This window comes from Rutidosis leptorrhynchoides, chromosome 8, assembly GCF_046630445.1.
Source record: "Rutidosis leptorrhynchoides isolate AG116_Rl617_1_P2 chromosome 8, CSIRO_AGI_Rlap_v1, whole genome shotgun sequence".
Classification (NCBI taxonomy): domain Eukaryota; kingdom Viridiplantae; phylum Streptophyta; class Magnoliopsida; order Asterales; family Asteraceae; genus Rutidosis; species Rutidosis leptorrhynchoides.
This window is the reverse complement of record NC_092340.1, coordinates 179,790,380-179,815,271: the sequence shown is the minus strand read 5'-3', so window position 1 is coordinate 179,815,271 and position 24,892 is coordinate 179,790,380. Positions and strand designations below refer to the sequence as shown.

At 31.6% G+C, this 24,892-nt stretch overlaps 1 protein-coding gene across 1 annotated transcript; it reads left to right on the top strand.

Moving 5' to 3' along the window:
* Positions 1–8,692: 8,692 nt before the first annotated feature.
* LOC139863958 (uncharacterized) lies at positions 8,693–11,334 on the top strand. The gene is made up of 9 exons (XM_071852558.1): positions 8,693–8,848; positions 8,948–9,215; positions 9,313–9,409; positions 9,497–9,630; positions 9,746–9,830; positions 9,961–10,018; positions 10,223–10,372; positions 10,802–11,041; positions 11,194–11,334. The coding sequence occupies exons 1-9, from the start codon at positions 8,693–8,695 to the stop codon at positions 11,332–11,334; spliced, it is 1,329 nt and encodes a 442-aa protein (XP_071708659.1).
* The last annotated feature ends 13,558 nt before the right edge of the window (positions 11,335–24,892 follow it).

Below are 24,892 nucleotides of genomic sequence, written 5' to 3'. Positions count from 1 at the left end.
TATAGTACATCGACATGAGTCTTATACTCTTGACCAATGTCTTGATCTGTTCCTATGGTAATTCCCCATGTACTTTATAGTATTTCCGATGGGCTCATACCTTGAACAATGTATAAACACAGATAATTAATTACCTTATAATTTCGACTTTATAAAATATTTTAATCACGTTTATTGGTGGAAGGACGATAATAACGAGGTTTAATATCATAGACAGAAAGCGAGTACGAAATGATAATCATCCCTAACTAACATTATTAAATCATGGCAAAAAATCAAGCAATTACTCACATATCATGGCAACAAGCATTTCTAATATTAATAAATCACAAACATCCAACAAGAATATTATAATAAATTAATACAAAAAAGGATAGATGTTACCGAATAATGTCGGCAGAATAACACTTGTATTTCTTCATAATATTTATAGCGTTACAATGCTTGATAGATTCCACTACTAACTACATACTATTCTCCTATTGATCACTAGAGAGCGACAATAGAGAGATAATTATTTTTCCTAATCTCTGTACTTTTCTCTCTCTAGAATCTAGAGAGAGAAAGTAGAGAGAGAACTAATCCCCTATAGATCACTAGAGAGCGACTATGGAGAGATGTTTTAGAGAGAGAAGTGAAGAAGGTGTGTGTTGAAATGGTGGGATGAGCTACCTATTTATAGAAAAGCTTGATGGCAAAGTTGTAAATATCTTGGTGGCAATCTTGTAAATATCTTGAAAAGTGCACATGCAAGGTGACCAAGTAAGGCATCTTGGAATATTCTTTGGCATCTTTCAAATTGGTGGGCAAGTAAAGCATCTCTAAGGCATCTTTTTGGCATCTTTTAATTTTGAAGGCCAAATAATTAATTTTAGCTGGCAAACGCCTGGCAGGCCGTTTGGCAAGCCGTTTGCCAGCCTTGCCCGTTTGATGTGCCCGTTTGTTTAACCCATATGGCATGCCATTTGCCATAGTGGCAGTCCATTTGGCAAGCCGTTTGGCCTGCCCTGGTTTGCAGAATTCACTGGATCCTAACTTGATTTCTGGTCTTTCATCGTTTTCGCTCTAGAATCTTCGTTTTAGCTCTGATTCTGACGATTCTTGCGCCCACGCGTTCGTAATTAAATATCCTAAAACATGAGATTAAGTAAATAAAATTTTGCAAAAATTATAAAATAAGTTATTTAAACGCGAGTTAATCGTCTTAGCCGGTTTTGCCCGTTTTTTCTCATTTTTCATCCGTTTTAAATGATTCTTGAAACATAGCCTTCGTAATGATATAATCTACCAAATGAAGCAAATAAATGCTTATTTTGATGATAAAGTCAATTAATTTATCAGAAATGGGGCTAATATCGGGGATAAAAACGTGACTTTTCAGCCGATATCAGAATGTCAAGAATTTCAGAAATCATGAGTGACATCCCTCGGTTCCCTTAACCAGGGTGGTCTTATAAAGATAACTTGCGTGAGTTATAGAATATTTTGAATCACAATGAGAGTTCCTCCCAGAGTCACAGAGTAAGAGATATGTATATATATGATGCAAGTAATAATATTCTAAAGCTATAGGTCGGGCTGTAGACTAGACTTAATGCACCCTATTAATCTGGGTTATCCACATTAAAACTGCCTAGTTCCCTACAACCACCACTCTGATACCAACTGTAACAACCAGCCAAAATCTCCATTGACGCGGTACGTTATCTCTGGTCCCATTGCGAGGTATTGACCTCTAAATGATGCACAGTGATGTAGAGTCTTTCAAATTATCCATGAATGACTCCGTATAATGTTGTTTTCAAATAGAAAACACACAGCGGAAGCATTATGTAATACATGAGAATAAATATGCTAAAAAGTGTCAACCAAAAGGTTGGTGAGTTCATGGGTTTATCATAAATCAATAGTTCAGTATAGCATTACACCACAAGATTTCAATTTAAAGTTGATTGATACCAAATATATCAATCGAAAGAGTTGTTGTTTGTAATATCGCGAATAAACAAAGTTACCCGTGACACTTGTTATTCATGTCGTTGAATCATTATTATGTAGCCAAACACCAACGATCAACTGACTAGAGACGTCACTCTCAGTAGCGCTACTCACAATAACTAAACTTGCATCTTATACCTCAGCAATTAACGATATTACGGCAGGGATTTAGCATGAATCAAAGCATGTATATAGAATAAAAGTTTGAGTACTTGTGCCTTAATGTGTAAAACAGTTATAAAATTAGTGCATGTATTCTCAGCCCAAAAATATGGATAAAAAGGGAGCAAATGAACTCACGATACGATATTTCGAAGTAATTATGCATATGATGTCACTGAACAAGTGCAGAGTTGACCTCGGATTCACGAACCTATATCATTTATATATATTAACACATATAGTTGTAATCGAACAAATTTAGATATTTTCATTAGTGATTTATCTGTTATTTTAATGATTTATGCCCTCCCTTAATAACTTATATATATTTCTTTTATATATCTTACTTATTATAAAAATAATAATAGAGTTAGGTTATGTGTATTAGATATATTTTTATGTAACCAATATTTATCTGGTTAAAATAATACTGATAAATGAAAAGTCGTATTATCTTTATAATAATAATAATATCAGTATTTATAATAATAATGCTACTCATTTGAAAATGGTAATAATAATAATAATAATAAGTAAAAAAGTTGTAATGTCTTTATAATGATAATAATAACAGTAATTTTAATTGTAATAATCATTTTTAATAATAATAATAATAATAGTACTATTAATAATAATAATAAAATAATAATTTTAATAAAAATGATACTTTTAATAATAATAGTAGTTTTTAATAAAAATGATAAGTTTAATAATAATGATAATGAAAATAATAGTTTTTATAAAAATACTGATTTTAACATTAATAATAATAATAATACTAATAATGCTTTCATGATATTACTTAATAATAACTAAATGATAATAATATTAATCATTTATTTATATAATAACAACAATAATAATTAATAATAATACCATAATAATAATAATAATAATAATAATAATAATAATTATTATTATTATGAGAAAAGAAACTACCTTATATAGCTTTTCAAAAAAAAAAAATATGCCCCGAATCGGGCTGTAACCCGAGACATATCGCTAACCCGTAAACACCCCACACCACTCCTCCATTTCGTATTTTCTGTTTTAATACCCAATATATATATATATATATATATATATATATATATATATATATAACTCGTAATTCTGTCTGTTTCTTTTATTCTTCATCAATAACTTTGAACGACCCAAATAATCATAAAATCAATGTTTTAAACTCTTCACTATAATTAGAACTAAACCAAATTAATTGTTTGCAATAATAGAAAACAAAAAAATAAAAAAAAAATTTAAATGAAACAGACCTGATGTGTCGCGGCCTTTTTGAAAAAAAAAATTTGATTTCGATTTTGAAGCTATTTTGGCTTATGATTCCAATATGAATTAGTTTGCAAATCACTTAAAGAAACTATTGGAATCATCAATTGAACCGAAAACATAAAAACGATCTCGAATTTCTCCAAGAACAAAACAGTTGACTTTTTAAATTTTAACTTTGACTTAAAAATTCGGATTCGTTATGAGGAATTGGAACTTGGGATTTTACAGGAAGTTTGAATAAATGATTCCTAACACAACTGCAATTAAGGATTTTGAAATTTATTACGAAATCGGGCTTTTGGAAAAATGAACAAGAACAGAGGTTGTCGAGTTTTTTTTTTATTTTTAATTCAACAAATAAAACTGATGTAGTTGATAATGATGATAGATAGTCGAGTGCATTTCTTATGATTAATTGATTGTTATATATAATGGTTTTTGGATTCAACAGAAGACAAAATTAAAACCAGTAGCAGAATAAAAAATAAAAATAATCAGGATATAATAATAAAAGAAATAAATGCTAGATCACGATAGATAAAAAATTAAAAAGCAGATCATGATTTTTTTTTTAAAGATGATAACCTAATTTAGGTATCTATCATTTTCATTTTATTTTTTTATTTAGTATTAATAATTAATAAGTATTTTAATAATAATACTAATAATAATTATAATAATCAAAATAATAAAATGATCTCAATAATAATAATTTTTTTTGATAATAATAACTAATAATGTTAATAATAATATTATTATTATTAATAATAATAAATTGTATTAATATAATAATGATATTTTAATAATTTTAGTAATAATAATAATAATACTAATAATAATAATATTAGTAATGATAACAACTTGTATTATCTTTATAGTTATACTAATAATGATAACTATAATAATAATAATAACTAAAATTATAATTTTAATCATTATATATATAAGCAAACGTTGTTGACTAAAAATTACTATTCAGTCAACGTTCATAATATCGTATATAAATATATATAACAACCGTAGGGATATTTTAGTAAAATCCGAAGTCGAAAAGTGAGGGTCGTCACATTGACGAATGCTTTAAAATATGAATTGAGGAAGAAAGAACAGAAGATGTGAGCTGTGGAAATAAGGAAACGAAGGGGGTGGATTTATAGTGAAATATTCGACAGAGCAATCAAGGCAGATTACGCATCTAACCGAAGAAAATTCTAATTTCCTTAATTCTTGAAAAAACAATTCTTATATAGATCACGATGATATTCTTTAAATCTCTTAAATCCCAGAAAAGCAACCATGACTACATCAAAAGTTAAGACAAATCTTTATTTCCTCATATCACTCTTTTACGATAGATTCTCTCATACGCTTCGAGTAATCGAATTATTTTATTCATATTTCTCAATCATGATAAAACCCCACATATCAACTCATATTCGTCATAATAACATTCTTATTGTTAGCCATGACGAACTCGATCAAATTTCGGGACGAAATTTCTTTAACGGGTAGGTACGTGACGACCCGGAAATTTCCGACCAAATTTAAACTTAATCTTATATGATTTAATGTTTCCGACACGATAAGCAAAGTCTGTAAAGTTGAATCTCAAAAAAATTTTGAACTATATTCATGTAATCAATTACCCTTTGACTGTGCTCGACGATTTACGAACATTTATGTAAATAGATGTATATAATTATATATAAATATACGTGTATATATATATATATATATATATATATATATATATATATATATTAAGTATATGATACGACACATTAAACATATTGGTTTCAATATCTATTTGATAGATTTAACTACGGAGTTAATAGATAATGTCAATTGATTGAATTATCAGATTTATTGTGATATAGTTACAGGTCTCTGTTAAGAGGTCCACTGTGATTTAGGAAATCTTTTCCTTTTTAACAATATTCGGAATAAATGGTAAAGTGGTCTGCAAGTAGGAACAAAGTGTCAAATAAAGAAAGTTAGACAAAAGTTAGTGGAGATCTAAATTTCATAATATTCGATTGATTTAGTTTCAAACGTGCGGAAACGTTTTTCGACACAATAGAATTTGATCATTAAAATATTTTTGTTTAAATAATGTAATTCGGATATATACAATAAGTTAGAATATTAATTGTTAGAATTAATTATATAAATAACTCATAATGTTTATTTAAAACGTGTTTATGAATATATGATTTCAAATTAGTTAAACGATAGTAACACTTGTTATTGATTCCATTGATAACTAGATATATTAATTAGAACGTTTGAGAAATTAAAATAAACGTTGGCGAATAAATCTAATTATTGATAAAGGTACATATCACTAAACGTAAGGTACAAGTTTTCTAAGCGTACGAAAGGACGTTCGAGAAACCGGAACCGTGACATAAGTCGAGCGTCAACGTACAAGTCACCGGGACTAAAATTACAAGTCAACTATGCACTTAAATATTATATATATATATATATATATATATATATATATATATATATATATATATATATATATATATTATAATAAAGTGTCGGCAGCCTTAAATGATTGAGCAATGAGCTGGAGGGGGCTGCTCCATGATCGCGGAGCATATATACACATTTACATCGTGATCGCGGAGAAACTAAAATGGTATGATATTATGCTCCATGCGATCGCATGGAACTAAGGCATAGAACCCATGCGATCGCATGGGTGTCAGTGACAGAAATTCTCTATAAATGCAATTCGATTTCTGGTTCTGCGTGCTCAACTATCTATCCATCTCTCTCGATATCTCTCTCTATATATTTATATTTATTATTATTAAAATTATTATTATTATCAATCCTAATATTATTATTAGTAGTATTAGTATTATTATACATAAAATATTACGACGGGGTTTTGAGCGAGTAATTTCAAACGAGTTTTTCGAGCGGGATAGAGCAAAGGAAATTATGGGTTATAGCTATGGAGGTTATGGGTATTGTTCGGGGGTATTGCTCGTAAGGCCAACCTAGCGTTTATCATTTCCATTACGTTTGCGTACTTTCCTGCAATATTAAATCACAATATTGATATGTGAGTTTACAGATCCCTTTTTAAATGCTTTAAATATTTTTGGGCTGAGAATACATGCACTTTATTTGTACACGCAATGGACACAAGTACATACTAAATTCTACACTGAGTTTGAACCGAAAATCCCTTAGCTTTGGTAACTAGTAGCTGTCGGTTATAAGAACTGGTGGGCACGAATAGTTGTATATGGATCCATAGGGCTTGACATCCCTGTCCATTCTAGGTTAGAAGCCCTAACCTGAACTATAAGCAGACGTATGCTATTTGAGTTAATATACGTTGATTTGCGTGTATTGTACATGTTGGTTGCATGTATATTAAAACAGGGGTACTTATTATATATACGTTAAGTTTAGTTACCAGGGTGCTCAATTTCGTAGAATATTTGATAAATGTTTTGGATGAAATAACGAAAATCTTATGGTCCACCTTTATATACAGATTATGCGCAATATTAAAACTATGAACTCACCAACCTTTGTGTTGACACTTTTAGCATGTTTATTCTCAGGTCCCTAGAAGTCTTCCGCTGTTTGCTTATACGTTATACAAGCTATGTGCATGGAGTCATACATGCTTTATTCATAAAAACTTTGCATTCACAAAATCATCACCATGTATCTTATTTTGACTGCATTGTCAACGGATGTATTATTGTAAACTATTATTTACGGTGATTGTCTATATGTAGAAATTATCATATGTCGAAAACCTTGGATTTAGATATTTATTTTTTGTGTGCCTTTTCAAAAAGAATGCAATGTTTACAAAACGTATCATATAGAGGTCAATACCTCGCAATGAAACCGATGAATAACGTACTGCGTCAATAGTAATTTTGGCGGGTCGTTACACATACCCTTGAGCCAATAAAAATTACGGGAGTATCTGATAGGAATAGGGGTCACACCTTTCATCCCATTTACGCACTTCACCCCATTCTCATTAACCCTAATTCCCATTCTGAAACAAATTGAGTTCTCTCTTCAAGAACAGCCAACCTCCGAAACCTAATCACAATGGTTTGATCTTTCAATTGGTAAAGAACAAAGTTTGCGGATCATGTGCAATTCGTTGAAGTCCATTTTATTGATAACGGAAATCAATTTTAGATGACACACGGAAACATGTGGCCTTCAATTTAATCCAAATAAAACCATATTTATATTCTGTAAGTTTCAAATTTGTTTTCAAAAATCAGTAATTGTGTTAGGGTTTGTTAATGAACAATCGATAGGTTTGCTGTAGTATAAATTAATCGATTTTCGTATTTAAAACTGTACCTGTAATCTTGAATTACTTCGTATGTATTCAGAAATTGTGTGTAGGTTGAAGTTATTTCCTCTGCATCTCGATTTTAGTTCATATTTCTATATTTGTTATTAGCATAAAATCGATTTAATTGTTAAAAATCTGCATCTACAATGTTTATTTTAAGTTAGATTATTACCTGTCTATCATAAATTAATTTGAATTATAAAACTAATGGGAGTATTCAGTTTGATTTTTATTTTTTCGGTTCAGGTAGTTTCTGTTCATTTGTTTCGCTGTGTTTTAGACGATGACATGATCCTTCTACGCGTGTTCCATATCTGTACAGGTAACAACATTTTTAGACGTTATTTTATGTATAGAACATGTTGCATTGAACATTTTAATAGAGCTATGTTGATATATATTCATTAACATTTCTTATTTTCTGCATTTATATTATAGTATAAATTTTACTTTTGTGTATTATGCAATCGTTGATTTCCAACTAAACTCAAATATGGAAGTAAATTAATCACTATTATAAGCTATTATAAATTTTAGTGTAATATCATCTAATATCATCTAATTATGTAAGTGTATCAATTGATCATAATTAGTTATACATTTTTTTGAATTCAAAATTCACGAATAATTTGGTTGCTGGTTTACAATATCAAAATATTTTAGGAAATGATACAAATAATTATCAATACCGCGTATTCTAATAAATCAATAATAATTGTACCAAAAATGTTTATTCTAATCTTTTCCTAAATTACCTACATTTACATCATTCCAGAACGTAAGCCTTTAGTATAAATATAGCGACAATCATCCATTGAATTTACAACAAACAAATAACTCCTCATCATATTCAAACACTCTCTACTAATTTTTGTCTTAGCCAAAAAAATGGAAGCTGTGAGTGAAATCACCCAGTTGAAACTCATCACTAACCAAAACAGTGATGTCATGATAAGAGTTAAAGTGCATATCACCTGGAGAAAAACATATTGGAAAAACCCCAATAGCGCATCATCCTTCGAGATGATATTTGTCGATTCCGAGGTAAATTTAGCAATGCAACTTATCGTATTCTTTGAGATCTGTTATACTATTGATTTTGCTAACCTTAACTCTTAAATAATATTTATTTTCTACCAATAGGGTTCTAAAATAAGGGCGACATTGGACAAAGCTGTGATGACATTCTTTGGTAGCACTTTCAAAGAAGGAAACTATTATGAAGTTAGCAATTTTCGTGTTGGCAAAGACAATGATGATGTTCCTCTTCTTGATCATCATTTTAAGATCCACATACTGCGTAGATCTAGAGTCCGAAAAACTCCATCTTTTGAGATCCAGAAGGATGTCTTTAGAGTTGTCAACTATGCTGATGTAAATCAATCTCTGTTGAAGCAAGATGAAATTTTTTGTAACTTTATAACATGTTCATTCTTTGACTGTTGAAGAATGCTACTTTATATATTTTATAACGTGCATTAATTACGTACGTATGTAAATTTTTGGAGATGTGGTTGGAAAGTTAGTTGAACTAAAAGAGCTACGTGCGACACGCAACAAGGGGATGGAAACAAAGTGTAGTGAATTTCAACTGCAAGACTTAAGGTTTGTTTTATTTAACGTTTACAAACAATATTAACTATATTTACTTGACTTTAAAATTTTTGATTATATTGATATATATTGACATAGTGGTGAGAACATTAAATGTGCACTGTGGGGACAACATGCAACTCACCTTCATGAGTTTGTTGCTGCTTTGGATGATACATTCAAGAATAATGTTGTCATGCTTATTCACAACTGCAGACTTAAGGTTTGGGAAGGTAAGAAACATATATAGCATAAATATATTAATACAACTATTAATCATTTCATATAATGACGATTCCTCAATGAAATATATAAGTGATGATATCTATAATGTATGTTATAATTCAGATGCTCCCCAAGTTAGCAATATGTTGTGGGGATGTCGTGTTTACTTAAACGAGGCAGTTGCACCTGTTGAACAATATAAGTCAATGTAAGATGTTTTTTTTTTTTACAATCAATTACACGTAATTTACCATAAACTTGATCAGACACAAATTATACAAAATTACTCGATACCATGTTTAAGTACTAAATGATTGTCATATTGTCCAACAATTTAGGATGGCTGCTACTCAAACTGATCCTGGGATGAATCAATCATCTTCTACTGCCATTAATGTTGGCATGAAAATCACTACTAATGTCGACAGATTCATTGCCCCCACGCCATACCTAATCGAAAACGCTCTTTTAATTTCAAAGTTCGGTTTAAGTAACCACACAATCTAATGCATTTAAATATGCTTTTAACGGGTAAGATACTTTAGGGAATAAGCATGAAAATATACACAGTAACAGCTTATAATTTTTTTATGGTTACAGCCAACAACATTTGTGATGCTTGGTAGAGTGTTAGAAATAGTGAAAACTGAAGGTTGGTTTGGCTACAAGTGCAACAAATGCAACTTTAAAGTTATCAATAGGTTTGATGTTGATTCTGAATCCACTATGTTAGAGTGCGTTCAATGTGAGGTTGTTGAAGGTTATAGTCCCAGTTAATTATTAAAATTAACAGATTGATCAAAAATAATGACAATGAGATATTATTAATACATTTAAATTCCAATCATCTTATAATTCCTATTAATTTCCTAATTGAGATTGCTCTTTTTGTGACCATCACTTTATTTTGTTTTTACTTAAGGACTCGTTTAACATTACGAGTTGGTGACAAGAGTGGAAATTGTTATTGCATGCTTTTTGATGTCCATCTTGCTAGCATGTTAAATAAAAGTGTGAACTGGTTGAATAAGCTTGCAAAAAGTTTAAGGATTCTATTCTAACTCAATATATGATTTCTAATGAAATTTAATTTTAGGATGTTATATATATCCTTAATATTTTACTTTCTTAATTAACAATATATATCAGTTTCAAGTTTATTATGAAATGTTATTGTAGTGTGCAGACCCTTCAGATTACCCGACTGAGATACAACAACTGGACAATAAAAAGTTTGCTTTCATGTTTAACATCAGTACTAGAAATCTTGAGTACATCAACTCTGGTTTCACTGTCAGCGATGTTACAAATGAGGATGATGTTATTGAAGCTTTAGAAGAAAAATTCAAGAACAAGAAAAGCAACTATGAGTTTATTGATCCTACTGCTTTCCACAGTACTCCGTTGAACACTTTCAAGGTAACATCACAATTTAATGTTAAATAAAAATATGTATACAGATATATGCAGGCATTGAATTTTGAATATTAGATCAGAGTATCTTAGTTCTAAAGATAGTTCATGTGTACCCAAGTACCTAAGATTGAGCCGGAGTCTTCTTCTGAAGTTAGTTGGAGTACATGGACTCCAAGCAGTTCTGGTCAGAACGAAAAAGTGAATCTCCTATCGAAGAGACTACAAATGAGACACCTACTTCTGGTGCTACAAAAGCAATCGAGGATTTGAAGATTCCAAGACTTGCAGATTTTTAATTTGTTACCACCGTAATTTATATTATTTTTAGGTAATAATGTCTTATGAACAATTTCAATTTCATGTTTGAGTATTTGGTGCTTTCCATGTGCGTTTTAGCACATGATCAATAATGTTATTTGGGATTTTACTTCAGTATTTTGATAATAATATGCTCTATTTCATATAAGTCTGGGTATTCTATTTTACATTCCAAATATGAAATGTTGTTCTATGATCGTATTACTCTGGTCTACTATCATCTGTCTCTTTAATTAATCCTATACTTTTTGTCTAACATGAACTATTATTCATTGTTACATGGAAATAAAAATATACACATCTTTTCTATATGTACTATTAGATATTATAACTTTAAAAGATATTTGTTTCAATCAAACATTAAAAATAGCTGTTATGGAATAATATTTTTTTAGAAAATAATTCTACTAATCTAAAATTTGACATTAATCGATGTGGGCTACATTTTTAGCAAAAAATTGTATTACGAGCCCAATTTAAATTAACTACTTGGGTTTACACTTAAAAATTGGGCTGACACTAACGATTGGGACAAAGCAAATGAAGATACAATTTAATGTATCTAACATCAAATAGGACTGTGATGGCATAATTTAAACCCACAAAATCAAGTTTGTAATTGAAACGATGAAAATTACTACATAGGGAAACACGCTACTATTCACTATACATACACATCTTCCAACACCGATCATCCCAAAAAGGATTTCTTGAAGAATAACTGCAATCACGAAGATCAAATTGAAGTAAGTCTGTCTATCTTCCTGTTTATATCCATTCAAATAACGTAAGTTAGTTCCATCCTTTTTCGTTAACTTCAATTTCAATGTTTTGATAATGTTGAGGGTTGTGATACCCAAAAGGCTATTGCAACAAGCTTTTTGTTTATCAGATTGTTATTTTTAAATCTTTTATTCACTCTTTATCAGTATGTTTAAAATTATGTGTATGCATCCTTCTTTAACCAAACGGCTTCGTACTAAAATAGGTCTATGCATGCAATTGAGTTTGATTAAATAATAGGAGTAATTTAAGATCTGCTATTTCGTTCATACTTTAATTTCAATTAAATATGAACACAAACCTTCTGTAACAAAATCTAATCTATTTTAAAGTTACTTTGCAAACAATTTATTTAATATTATCCTCTTAATTTGGAGTAAATTGCTTATACTTTCATATTTATTTTATAAACCAGATTGCTAATAGCGTCAGTGATATTTAGATATACTAATCTTTAACTGCTCTAAAGTATTACTCAAAATACTAAAAATTAGATTCGACATGTTCTGTATGACTAGGTATTAACTACATTTAAAGTGTTAATATTAAATTTAAACTTTTCATAAGTATAATGCATTACAGTAACATGTTACTTTAAATTAGTCCATTACATACCTCACAACTGTCTTGTGAAATCCAATTGTCACCGTTGATTCTTTCTTTGTATCTGCAAATAGTTGGTATTTTCATACAATTAATAATTGTGATGGATTTGTTATTTGTGCTGATTATATCATGTTACATTTGAAACAAAGAAAGTACTAAATGTTGTATCGCGTACTATTTGCAGATTAAAGAATTATGTCTACCAACATTGAAAAGCCATATTTCTTCAAGATATTGAGATATCCAAAGGCGCCGTTTATGGTAACTTCACTGCAATTCGTACTTAAACATCTCATGCCATTGAAAACTCAATCTTAGTCATACTAACCACCACTAATCTGTAATATCTTTATCTGTTATGTAACTGCAGACACTTCCCAACAAGTGGACCACGCTACATTACAACGATGGAAAGCCAACATATTTTGTTATTCAGTCAGAAGCAGGACATACATACCATGTTCAAATGATGTTCAACTCAAATGAGCAGTTATGCTTCGGTGATGGTTGGGCATCTATCATTGTGTAACACCCCGTTTTTCTAAACATGACGCTTGTGGCGTCCTACGGAGTCCAAGAATGAGTATTTGATAGTTTGGATGTAATGAATTGACCACGTTTGACCTTGGGATGCTTTAAAAGTGAAATTGGAGTACATCAGGTAAACTGTCGAGTTTGAAGGGGGTTTGTCACGTTCTGGTGTGTCGCGATCCGTGACAAACAGGGTTAAAATGCGACAACTTCTGATGATGACTTCTGTCCTTTTATCGCGTTTAAAACAGGTATGTCGCGTATTGGTGTCGCGAAACGCGACATAGTGTCGCGAAATGCGACAAAAGTCGCTGTAATGTCATTTTTAACCCATTTTAATGGAATCTTTTGAGGGTGTTTTGGTAATTTCACTGATGGACGGGTTTTATACCCCAAGTCAGTTCAAAGGCTTATCTTATCTTCATTTTCACGCACCAACACTCTCAGCTTCAAACTCTAGAGAGAGAGGAGAGAGGAGAGAGAGAGAGAGAGAGAGAGAGAGCTCCTTTTGGAGAAGAAGAAGGGTGTTTCGGGTCAAACCTCAAGTGTTAAAGTTGTTCCACTCGTCAACGGCATCATTTTGGCGGTATTGGTAAGTTCTAACTCCGAGTTTCATTGTTTGATTTGAGATTCAATGTTAGGGTTTTGAGATTGTTAGTTGTAAAACCCATTTAGATGATGAAGAGGGTTTATGGAAACTTGTTATTTTTGATACTTGGCGATTTTTGGGTTGGTTAATGATTTAACCATGTTTAAGGCTTGTAAATGGTGTATAATCACTAGTGTTAGTGATTATGGAAGTGTTGAAACCACTTTGGGTGTATTTGGGATGACTAATTTTGAAATGGGTCAAAATTAGTGTTTAGGTGTCAAATTGGATAAGATTGGTGTTTAACACTTATGATTGGGTTTAATTGGCGTATTAGGACCATTCTCACTTGTGTTAGTAATTACTGGTTAGTTTGGGCGCGGTTTGAGCTTGAAAGTGCAATTGGGTCGAATTTGCACTAGTTGTCAATATGGGTTGATTTGTAATCCACCCTAATTGTGTTGTTTGTTATGTGATTAATGGAATAGGTACTTTCTATTGACATGTTGCGGATTTTTGGATTTTGGTTTGGCATCTATCAAGACTTCAAGGTGAGTGTTAAAATACTATGTGCATATGTATGTATAGGAAGGGTGCAGGTCGAGTGAAGTGATTCTCGACTATAGAGCTCACTTTATATATAGGTGGATTTGATGAACTTGTGTATAGGTCCAATGGGCACGGTTGTGCGTCTTAGTTGACCACCTTTGGTGAGGTGCACACTTTGTGTATACGTTATCACATGGACTTGTGATGTGGAGTTATATAATCCCGATGTAGTGGGATTGGTATTGAGTTGCGATTGAGTAACCCCGATGATGTGGGTTTTGATTTGGGAAGTGAATCACGTGTGATTGCGAATTCACGATGACGCGTGTAGTTCGGTCATCTTATTGAGGTAGTGATCTCGTGTGGATACGGATTCACTAAGGCTCGTGTAGTTCTGCCAACCTCGATGTTGTTGTGGTATTGAAGATAGTAATCTCGTGTGGATGCGGATTTACTAAGGCTCGTGTAGTTCGGCCAATCTTCATTTTGGTATTTTGGTAATTGACTTTTGGTGTTGGGTTAATGGGTAAACCTTGGGCGTTTTACACTTTATTGTTATATATATATCATCGTATTGGTGATGTAGCTAGCCCTCCGGGTGTAGCTTGATGGCGTTGTTCATATCGTTGTTGGTGAACTTATATCATTGATGTTATTAGCTTGTTGTATAGCGATCGTACGGTATGCTTAGATTAGCTTGCCTTTATGCTTGGATGCACCGGTATGTGCTATTTGTTTATTATCGTGTGGCGTGTCCATTTTATGCATATATATGTAGGTAGTATACTTTCACTCACTAAGCGTTAGCTTACTGATGATGTAGCGTGAGGGTACGAAATAGTATTATTTTTAATACAAAATACTACAAAATATGACACAAGTTTTATTAATTTACGGATGGGATATACCTAAACCTTGCTACAACACTATAGGCAGTGTACCTAATCGTAGAGTAGTGTAGTTTTTAGTAAGTCCGGTTCGTTCCACAGGGAGCTGGTGAAGTTAACGCTATATTATTAAGTTTATTTGTAAAAATATATATATAAATAAGTAGTAGTATTATTATAAAATGGGGGTTTTACCGTTTAATGACCGGTTTGTCGATTTTAAGCGTAAAAATAAATGACAAAAATTAAAGTGCGTAAAATAAATTGCGATAAATAAAATGACAGAAAATAAAATTGCGAGTAATAAAATGACAGTAAATAAAGATACGATGAGAAATATAATAAAAGAATTATGCTTATTTAAACTTCCGTAATCATGATGTTTGACGTGTTGATTTTAATTTATTACCATGGGTTAATTGTCCTTTGTCCTGGTTTATTTGATACATCTATCTGGTTTTTGTCCATAATAGTCCATCGGTCATAAATATAAAGTGCGAGTATCCTCGTCAAATTACCCTTATACCCGAAGTCAAATATTCCAACTGATTAAGGATTTAAACTGTGACGCAGTTATCACTTCTGTCAACAATTACACCAGTTATCACTGTATGTAATCCACCCCTGTTTTAATTAGTTTATGAATATTAATTCATCCACTTGATCAGAATGAATAATCAATTACCCAACCCAATTGATTAATTAAATGATTATAACAGATTCCATATGAACATCACTAAATAGGACAACCATAATCATTATTAATTATTAGGTTAATTAATTTGAAGATAGGTTCGACAGACTCCAATGAGTTGTCACTCAATTAGACAATACCCCCCATCTATTAATAGTCAATAGTTCAATTTCCACAAGTGTCGGTCTTTTGCCCAAACCTTAATTATGGTACAAAGCCCAATTACCCAATTTTAGTAATTAGCCCAACATCATGATTACTTCGTTTTAAATAAGCATAATAATAACTTAGCTACGAGACATTAATGTAAAAAGGTTGAACATAACTTACAATGATTAAAAATAGCGTAGCGTTACACGGACAGAATTTCGACTTACACACTCAAACGATCTCTATCATAAATCTTATTATTATCATAATTTAAAATTAAAATTAAGATTATTGTTATATCTTATTAAGTTAACATTATGATAGAGATATAGAATATAGATATTGATATTTGATATTAAGGATAGAAAGAAAAAAAAAAAAAAACGAATAGAAAAAGGTCTCCTTAGCTACGATCGTCAATCATCCTTTTATAGCGAAATTAGAAATTGATTTTTCATTTACGACCCCTGAACTATGCTCAATTAACAACTTTTTATTATTTAATATTATTCTTATTATGAATTATTTAAATATTATATTTTATTCTTGTGCATAGTTGACTCGTAATTTTTACACCGTTGCGTCGAGCGCTGAAAGTTGGTTCATGTCCCGGTTTCGGATTTTCGAACGTCCTTGCGTACTATTTAATATCTTGTACTTTGAATTTTGTAACTTGTACTCTTGTCTTTTTTAGACGTTCTTCATCAATAAATTGAACCTTTTGAATTGTATCTTGTACATTTGAGCATTTTGGACGTTTTGGTCTTTCAAATCTTCGTTTTTGTCTTTAAATCTTCATTTTCGAGCGATTTGCGTCTTTCGTCTTCGCACTTATTTATTTAACTATTACAACTAAAAATAAGGAAATTACATTTAAAAACTTTACATATTGGAACGATATTGCTACTAAATATATGTTCATTTGGAACACTATCAAATATCCCCACACTTGAGCGTTGCTTGTCCTCAAGCAATACAGAACTTGAAATAAAAACATACATGAATCACTTTTTTATTCATCACATTTTGTACATCAGTGATTTTGATATAGCGGTATAAACAATGACAGTAATGATGGTTAAAGGTGGGTGTGTCATCCACAGTTGCCTTGGGTTTAGGTCAACGACACTTGCAATCAAATAGCCGATTTACTTTCGGTTTCCAAAGCAAAGTGCACATTTGAAAGGCGGTTTACAGTCCCACATGACTATAAAAATTTAGATCCTTTAGGAAATAGGATCTTTATGAAAACATTTGATCTTTTGAAAATTCAATCTAGCTTTTACCCTAGATAAGTTTTCTGATTTGATCCACCATTGGTGTTGCAAAATATATTTATGGATCAATATTTTGGCTAAAAACATTTAGGTTCGTGTAATCCACTGCTATCCCGGTATCGGAAAGCACACATCCAGTTTACTTGTTCCGTATATTACCTTTCGGCAAACTACCGTCCGGTTGTAAAGGAAAGCGATGAACAAGAAACTGTTAAGGCAATGTCCCGTGATATGCAGATGATTATGGTCTTTTAACGTGTCGGATGCTAGAACTATCCTTGGTAGGAGCGATAGTAAAGATCATCCTATGATTTTTCGGTCTGGCACAAGGTCCTGTCTCCGACCATGCTATGCAACCACCGTTCTTACGGTTGACACCCGATTTGGTTCAGGTGACCTAATGAATTCCAGGTGAATTCCTAGGATTTTACGTTCAATGGTAATGAACGCATTGAAAATGGATTTTCAGAAAACAAATCGGTTTGTATTTTTGATCAAAATATTTTCTCGTTCAAGCTCGAGTTTAGATATCATTGAATTCCATGAGTTTGAATTCTCAATCTTTAAGTTCAATCTCAAGGATTGAGTAATATCAGTCTTAAAAGCTGATTTTTAATCTTTAAGGAGATTATCCTTTCTGGGGATCTGATTCATTAGTCTTATCAAGCTAATTTGCAAGGTGCCCCCCCATTGTACGAGATAAATCCTTCTCATGGTTAGGATAAATCTGACCACATGGCGACCCTGTTTGATGCTGAGGTCCGTGGATTTCCTGCTGATTTTAGTGATGACTTTTCTAGATTTTTCGTCAACCTACAGCTGGTCTGGACGACAACTTCATGACCTAAATCAAGAAGCGCGTGTCTTTTTCGGAAGACTTTACTTCCTTTTAATGATGGAATTGATTCATCGTGTAGATCCATCTTTCTTTCAAATGTATTACAGTAAACCGGGTAAAACTGATTAGTATCGTCCAAAGCAAAAGTACCTGCAATAATCTTGTACAAAAATATGTGATAGATAGTTTTTAATTGAATAACTTGGTACATTCTCCCCCCACTTAGTTTCTTTCTTTGCCTTTTTATTCTCCTTTATTCCATTTTAAATGAATTCAAGCGTTTTAAGTTGTTTCTCAATTTATGTCCTTTTCGAGGTAACGATAATTTCGGTATTAACACCTAGTTTTCATCGTTCATAAATATGTATAAACATGATTTTGAGTTCATTTAGTTGAAAATTTTTCAAATTTTCACAAAATTTGGCAAATAAACTAAGTGCAAACCCGAGAGAATTTATAACCCTTCCCCACACTTGAGATCATGCAATGCCCTCATTTGCATGAAATCAGACTATAATTATAAATTCATGAGGGTGATTAGTGTAGAAAAGTGATTAAAAATACCCAGTTTGTAAGCATATTATTTTACATCACATTTGATATTTTGCTTCTTGTCGTCAAAATCAGTAGCTATTGCTGAACTTAATGTTAGTCTTTGAAAGTGCGTTGTTCTACCCTGTTTTGTACATAATATAAAATACAAACATATATATACATATTTTTGAAGTTGGGTATATTACCCCACGTTCAAAAATTTATAAAATCAAATATATTTTTTTTTTTTGGCATACTTTAAATCAATAAAATTAAAAATAATGATGAAAAAATTTTTCGCCCCGCCCTCGGGTAAAGTAATTTCGGCTTAATGACCTAGTCTTCAACTCACGAAGAATTTTAGAAATCATTTTTTCAACTTAATGAATTAAAGTAAATTTTGTTTTTAAATATCACACAAAACTTAAAAGCATATTAATTTCATATAAAACCTAAAAAAAACAAAAATTCAGAATGGGGGGAGAAAACTAGTTCTTTAGTGTCTGCTAGCGGAAAAGACCAATCGGATTCCATTCTCGGAACTACACGAGAACAGAACAACTAACTCTAGATAACATTTTCTTAGAACATTTGAATCTCCCCACACTTAGGTAGCTGTGGTGTCGAAATTGTGATTAACTTCATCGTCAATTTCTTTTGGTCCATAATCAACTTGCCTATCTGTGACTTTTTCTTTAAGCCAGTGCCCGGCTTCTTCCGTAATATCCCATAATTCAACTAGCTTCACCTTTTCTTTAGGCGATAGATTGGATACTAACCGGTTACATAACTTAAAGTTCCCCTTACTTCTAGCATCAATAGCCCGTTTAAAAAGTTTCTTCATTGAACTGTTAATAACGGGGTCATCTAATTTCGTATCAACAACGGGGTTCTTTGTTATCATGTCATCATTAGGTGTTACTTCATTTTCCCCACACTTAGGCGTTTCATTATTGTTAAGCACTACCGTTGGAGTTGGTAAAACCACATGGTTCTTACCAATTGTTTTTACTGGTTCAACGGTTTTAGTTGGTGAAGATTTAGACTTTCGAATCATAAAGGTGATTGATTTGTTACCACTTTTAAGTGTCATTCTTCCATTTCCTACATCAAATAACGCCCCGGTGGACGCAAAGAATGGTCGACCTAAAATTAGAGGAACGTTTGGGTCCTCTTCTATGTCAATGACAATAAATTCGTCTAGAAAGGTTAAATTGCCTACTTGAACGGGTAGGTTGTCAGCAATTCCAACTGGGTGCTTAATGGTTTGATCAAAGAGTCGAACACTCATATCCGTTGGACTTAACTTACCTACACCTAATCTCTTATATAAGGAAAGAGGCATAACACTTACACTTGCACCTAAATCTGCTAGTGCATCATACATGACACAATCACTAAGTAGACAAGGAACAATAAATTCACCCGGATCACCTACCCTAAGTGGAGGTTTTGGTGGAACTGTCTTCACCGGGTTTACTTCTACGGCTTTTGTTTCTTGTACTTTCTTATTCTTTTTCTTCTTCTTCTTTCCAGAAGTATCACAATCTTTATTACCTATCACTTGCTCATACTCAGCTCCTTTTCTTGGAAACGGGATGGGTGGTTTGTATGGTGTCACCACTGGCTTTACATACTCGGATGGTGGTGGTGGTGTAACTTCTTCATTGTTACTCACATCTAAAACCTTCCCATCTTCTGGAGCTGGTTTTTCAGAATTCGTTGAAACCATATTAACATTCTCATTCCGAGGATTTACTTCAGTATTACTCGGTAGCTTTCCTTGTTCCCTCTCACTCATCATGCTAGCAAGAGTACCTACGTGTTTTTCTAGATTAAAAATGGAAGCTTGTTGAGTTCTTAATGACTGATCAAACCTCTCGTTCGTTTGGGTTTGAGTTTCAATAAATTGTGTTTGAGATTCAACTAGCTTGAATACCACGTCTTCCATATTTGACTTTTTCTCTTCAGTTTGTTGTTGTGGTTTATATAAGCCAGGTCTTTGTTGATTGAAAGTGTTGTTTTGAGTTGGTTGGTTATTCGGACCTTGTTGGTTATACAAGTTATTTTCGGGTCCTTTTGGATTGTAAAGAATGTTTTGATTTCGATTGAAGTTTAGCTTTGGCGGTTGATAATTATTTTGATAATTATTTCCAGGCCTTTGGTTCATATAGGAAACATTCTCTCGTTGTTCCAATGTTGGTTCAATGTGACAATCTTTCAATAAGTGTGGTCCACCGCATAGCTCACAACTGATTCGTATTGCGTGAATATCTTTATTCATCTTTTCCATTCGTCTTTCGAAAGCATCTATTTTTGCGGAAACGGAATCAAAGTCATGGCTAGAATCGGCTCTAGCCACTTTAGATGAACGAAAAATATCTTTTTCTTGGTGCCACTCATGCGAGTGGGAGGCTGTGTTATCAATAATTTTGTAAGCTTCAGTTGCGGTTTTCTTCATAATGGAACCACCAGCTGTTATGTCGATGTCTTTTCGTGTAGCAACGTTGACACCTTGGTAGAATATTTGTACTATTTGGTAAGTGTCTAAACCGTGTTGAGGACATCCTCTCAACATCCTTCCGAATCTTGTCCACGCCTCATATAATGTTTCATTTGGCTTTTGCGCGAACGTAACAATTTCTCCTTGAAGTCTCACGGCTTTGGATGCCGGAAAGAATTGTTTAAGAAATTTTTCAACTAAAACATCCCATGTGTCAATCGCCCCTTCAGGTAACGATTCTAACCAATCTTTGGCTTCTTCCTTTAAAGTCCAGGGAAATAACATGAGATAGATTTGTTCGTCTTCCACTTCTCGGATTTTGAATAGTGTACAAATTCTTTTAAACGTACGAAGGTGTTCGTTAGGATCTTCATTCGGTGCACCACTGAATTGGCATTGGTTAGTTACCATGTGTAGAATTTGTCCTTTGATTTCATAATCTGACGCATTAACTTCTGGCTTAATAATGGCGTGACCTTGGCCCGTGCGTGTAGCTCTCATTCGGTCTTCCATACTTAGAGGTTCTAGATTTTCCATGATTGGAAGTGTTGTATCTGAATCACTAGAGGTTTCTGATTTAGTGGTTTCTTCCTCAACAATCTCTGTTTGAATGATTGGTGGTTCCGGAGGAATAATTAATGGATCAGGGTCTCGGAATTGTCCCTGAGTATTCTCCGGATTCTCAATTGTGATATTGGTTTCAAAAACTGGATTATCGGAAATTTGAGTTGAAGTACTCGGTCGACTTGATGACGAGTCTAAAGAAAAATCAACGGCAGCTATATTTGTTAAATGTCTTGATCTAGTTACAGGTGGTGAACGTACAAAAGGTGGTGAACGTCTTGCTCGGTGCATTCACTGAATATCCTATTAGTTTTTAAAAGGAAAGAAAAATTATAATAAGTTATCCAATCAATAGACTTTTCTGATTTTGCCCACGTTTCGAATAGCCAAAAGATGCAGCAGAGGGGCAGGATTCGTTTGGTCTCAATATAATTGAGGACTGTTTGGCTCCAATAACCCGGTCCACGTACAAATCCAACTATTACTACGAACCAGAAAATTTTGATGTCTATTAATTTAACCACTTAAAATAAATTTTCGTAATTTTAAGAAATTTAGATAAGAAGTAGAATAAAAATCTATGTCCTAAAACTAGAATAGCGAGAAATAAGAGAGAAAAAGAGTGCGTCGGAAAAAAAAATTGAAAAATAAAAATGGTTGAAAAAAATAAAAGGTCGAAAAATAAGAAAATTGTAGCGCGTCTAAAATTAAAAAGGGATTCTAAACGAAAAACGGGAATTACTTAAAAGGATACTAAAATTTTAACACGGCGTCGCAAAATTTTAAGGCACCTAAATCTTAGTCTAAAGAAAAAGCACTTAAGGGATTTTACGGCAAAGCCTAAAAATCTAAAAGTATAAAAATAACTATGGCAAAACTAAACTTAATACTAAAAGTTGCGACTATAGTCTAAAAATCTAAAGGTAATAAAACTAAAAAAAACATTTTTTTTTTTTTTATAGACAAAATTTTAAAAATATATTTTTTTATAATTTTTTTTTTTACGTTTTTTTTTTTTTTTTTTTTTTTTTTTTTTTTTTTTTTTTCGCTTTTTTTTTTTTTAATTTTTAAAAAAAAAACGATTTTTTTTTTTTTTTTTTTTTTTTAAAAAAAACGATTTTTTTTTTACAAATTAATAATTTTTTTATAATTATAATTTTTTTTCAAAACTTTTTTTTTTTTTTTTTAATTCATTTACTATTCATGAATAGTAAATGAAAATAAATTAATTAATTTACTATTCACATGAAAGCGACATGATAGCAATTATTAATTATAAGTTACATAATATACCCCTGAAGTATTTAATAAATACGACTTTTTTTTAAAATTTAACGAAAATCGAACGTGAAAGAAGAGGTAAAAGCACAGTTGTTGTAAATTAGTTTTTTTTTTTCTTTTTTTCGCAATTCCGTTGTTTCATTTTTTTATTTTTATTTATATTTTTTACCGTATAAACCTCTTAGGTGACTGTCCTCGACAATGTTTATTGGAAAGAACTTGGGCTTCTTGTCTTTGTTTGGATCTCATTCCTTGCTTTGCAGATTGGGAAGGTAATATAATATCATAACTTGTATAAATTTTTGATTCTTAAATATTATTATATTATTATATTCTATTTCAATATTATTATATTATTATATTTTATTTCAATATTATTATAATTAAAAATATAGCGTTTTAGCGCTCCCCGGCAGCGGCGCCAAAAACTTGATGATGTAGCGTGAGGGTACGAAATAGTATTATTTTTAATACAAAATACTACAAAATATGACACAAGTTTTATTAATTTACGGATGGGATATACCTAAACCTTGCTACAACACTATAGGCAGTGTACCTAATCGTAGAGTAGTGTAGTTTTTAGTAAGTCCGGTTCGTTCCACAGGGAGCTGGTGAAGTTAACGCTATATTATTAAGTTTATTTGTAAAAATATATATATAAATAAGTAGTAGTATTATTATAAAATGGGGGTTTTACCGTTTAATGACCGGTTTGTCGATTTTAAGCGTAAAAATAAATGACAAAAATTAAAGTGCGTAAAATAAATTGCGATAAATAAAATGACAGAAAATAAAATTGCGAGTAATAAAATGACAGTAAATAAAGATACGATGAGAAATATAATAAAAGAATTATGCTTATTTAAACTTCCGTAATCATGATGTTTGACGTGTTGATTTTAATTTATTACCATGGGTTAATTGTCCTTTGTCCTGGTTTATTTGATACATCTATCTGGTTTTTGTCCATAATAGTCCATCGGTCATAAATATAAAGTGCGAGTATCCTCGTCAAATTACCCTTATACCCGAAGTCAAATATTCCAACTGATTAAGGATTTAAACTGTGACGCAGTTATCACTTCTGTCAACAATTACACCAGTTATCACTGTATGTAATCCACCCCTGTTTTAATTAGTTTATGAATATTAATTCATCCACTTGATCAGAATGAATAATCAATTACCCAACCCAATTGATTAATTAAATGATTATAACAGATTCCATATGAACATCACTAAATAGGACAACCATAATCATTATTAATTATTAGGTTAATTAATTTGAAGATAGGTTCGACAGACTCCAATGAGTTGTCACTCAATTAGACAATACCCCCCATCTATTAATAGTCAATAGTTCAATTTCCACAAGTGTCGGTCTTTTGCCCAAACCTTAATTATGGTACAAAGCCCAATTACCCAATTTTAGTAATTAGCCCAACATCATGATTACTTCGTTTTAAATAAGCATAATAATAACTTAGCTACGAGACATTAATGTAAAAAGGTTGAACATAACTTACAATGATTAAAAATAGCGTAGCGTTACACGGACAGAATTTCGACTTACACACTCAAACGATCTCTATCATAAATCTTATTATTATCATAATTTAAAATTAAAATTAAGATTATTGTTATATCTTATTAAGTTAACATTATGATAGAGATATAGAATATAGATATTGATATTTGATATTAAGGATAGAAAGAAAAAAAAAAAAAAACGAATAGAAAAAGGTCT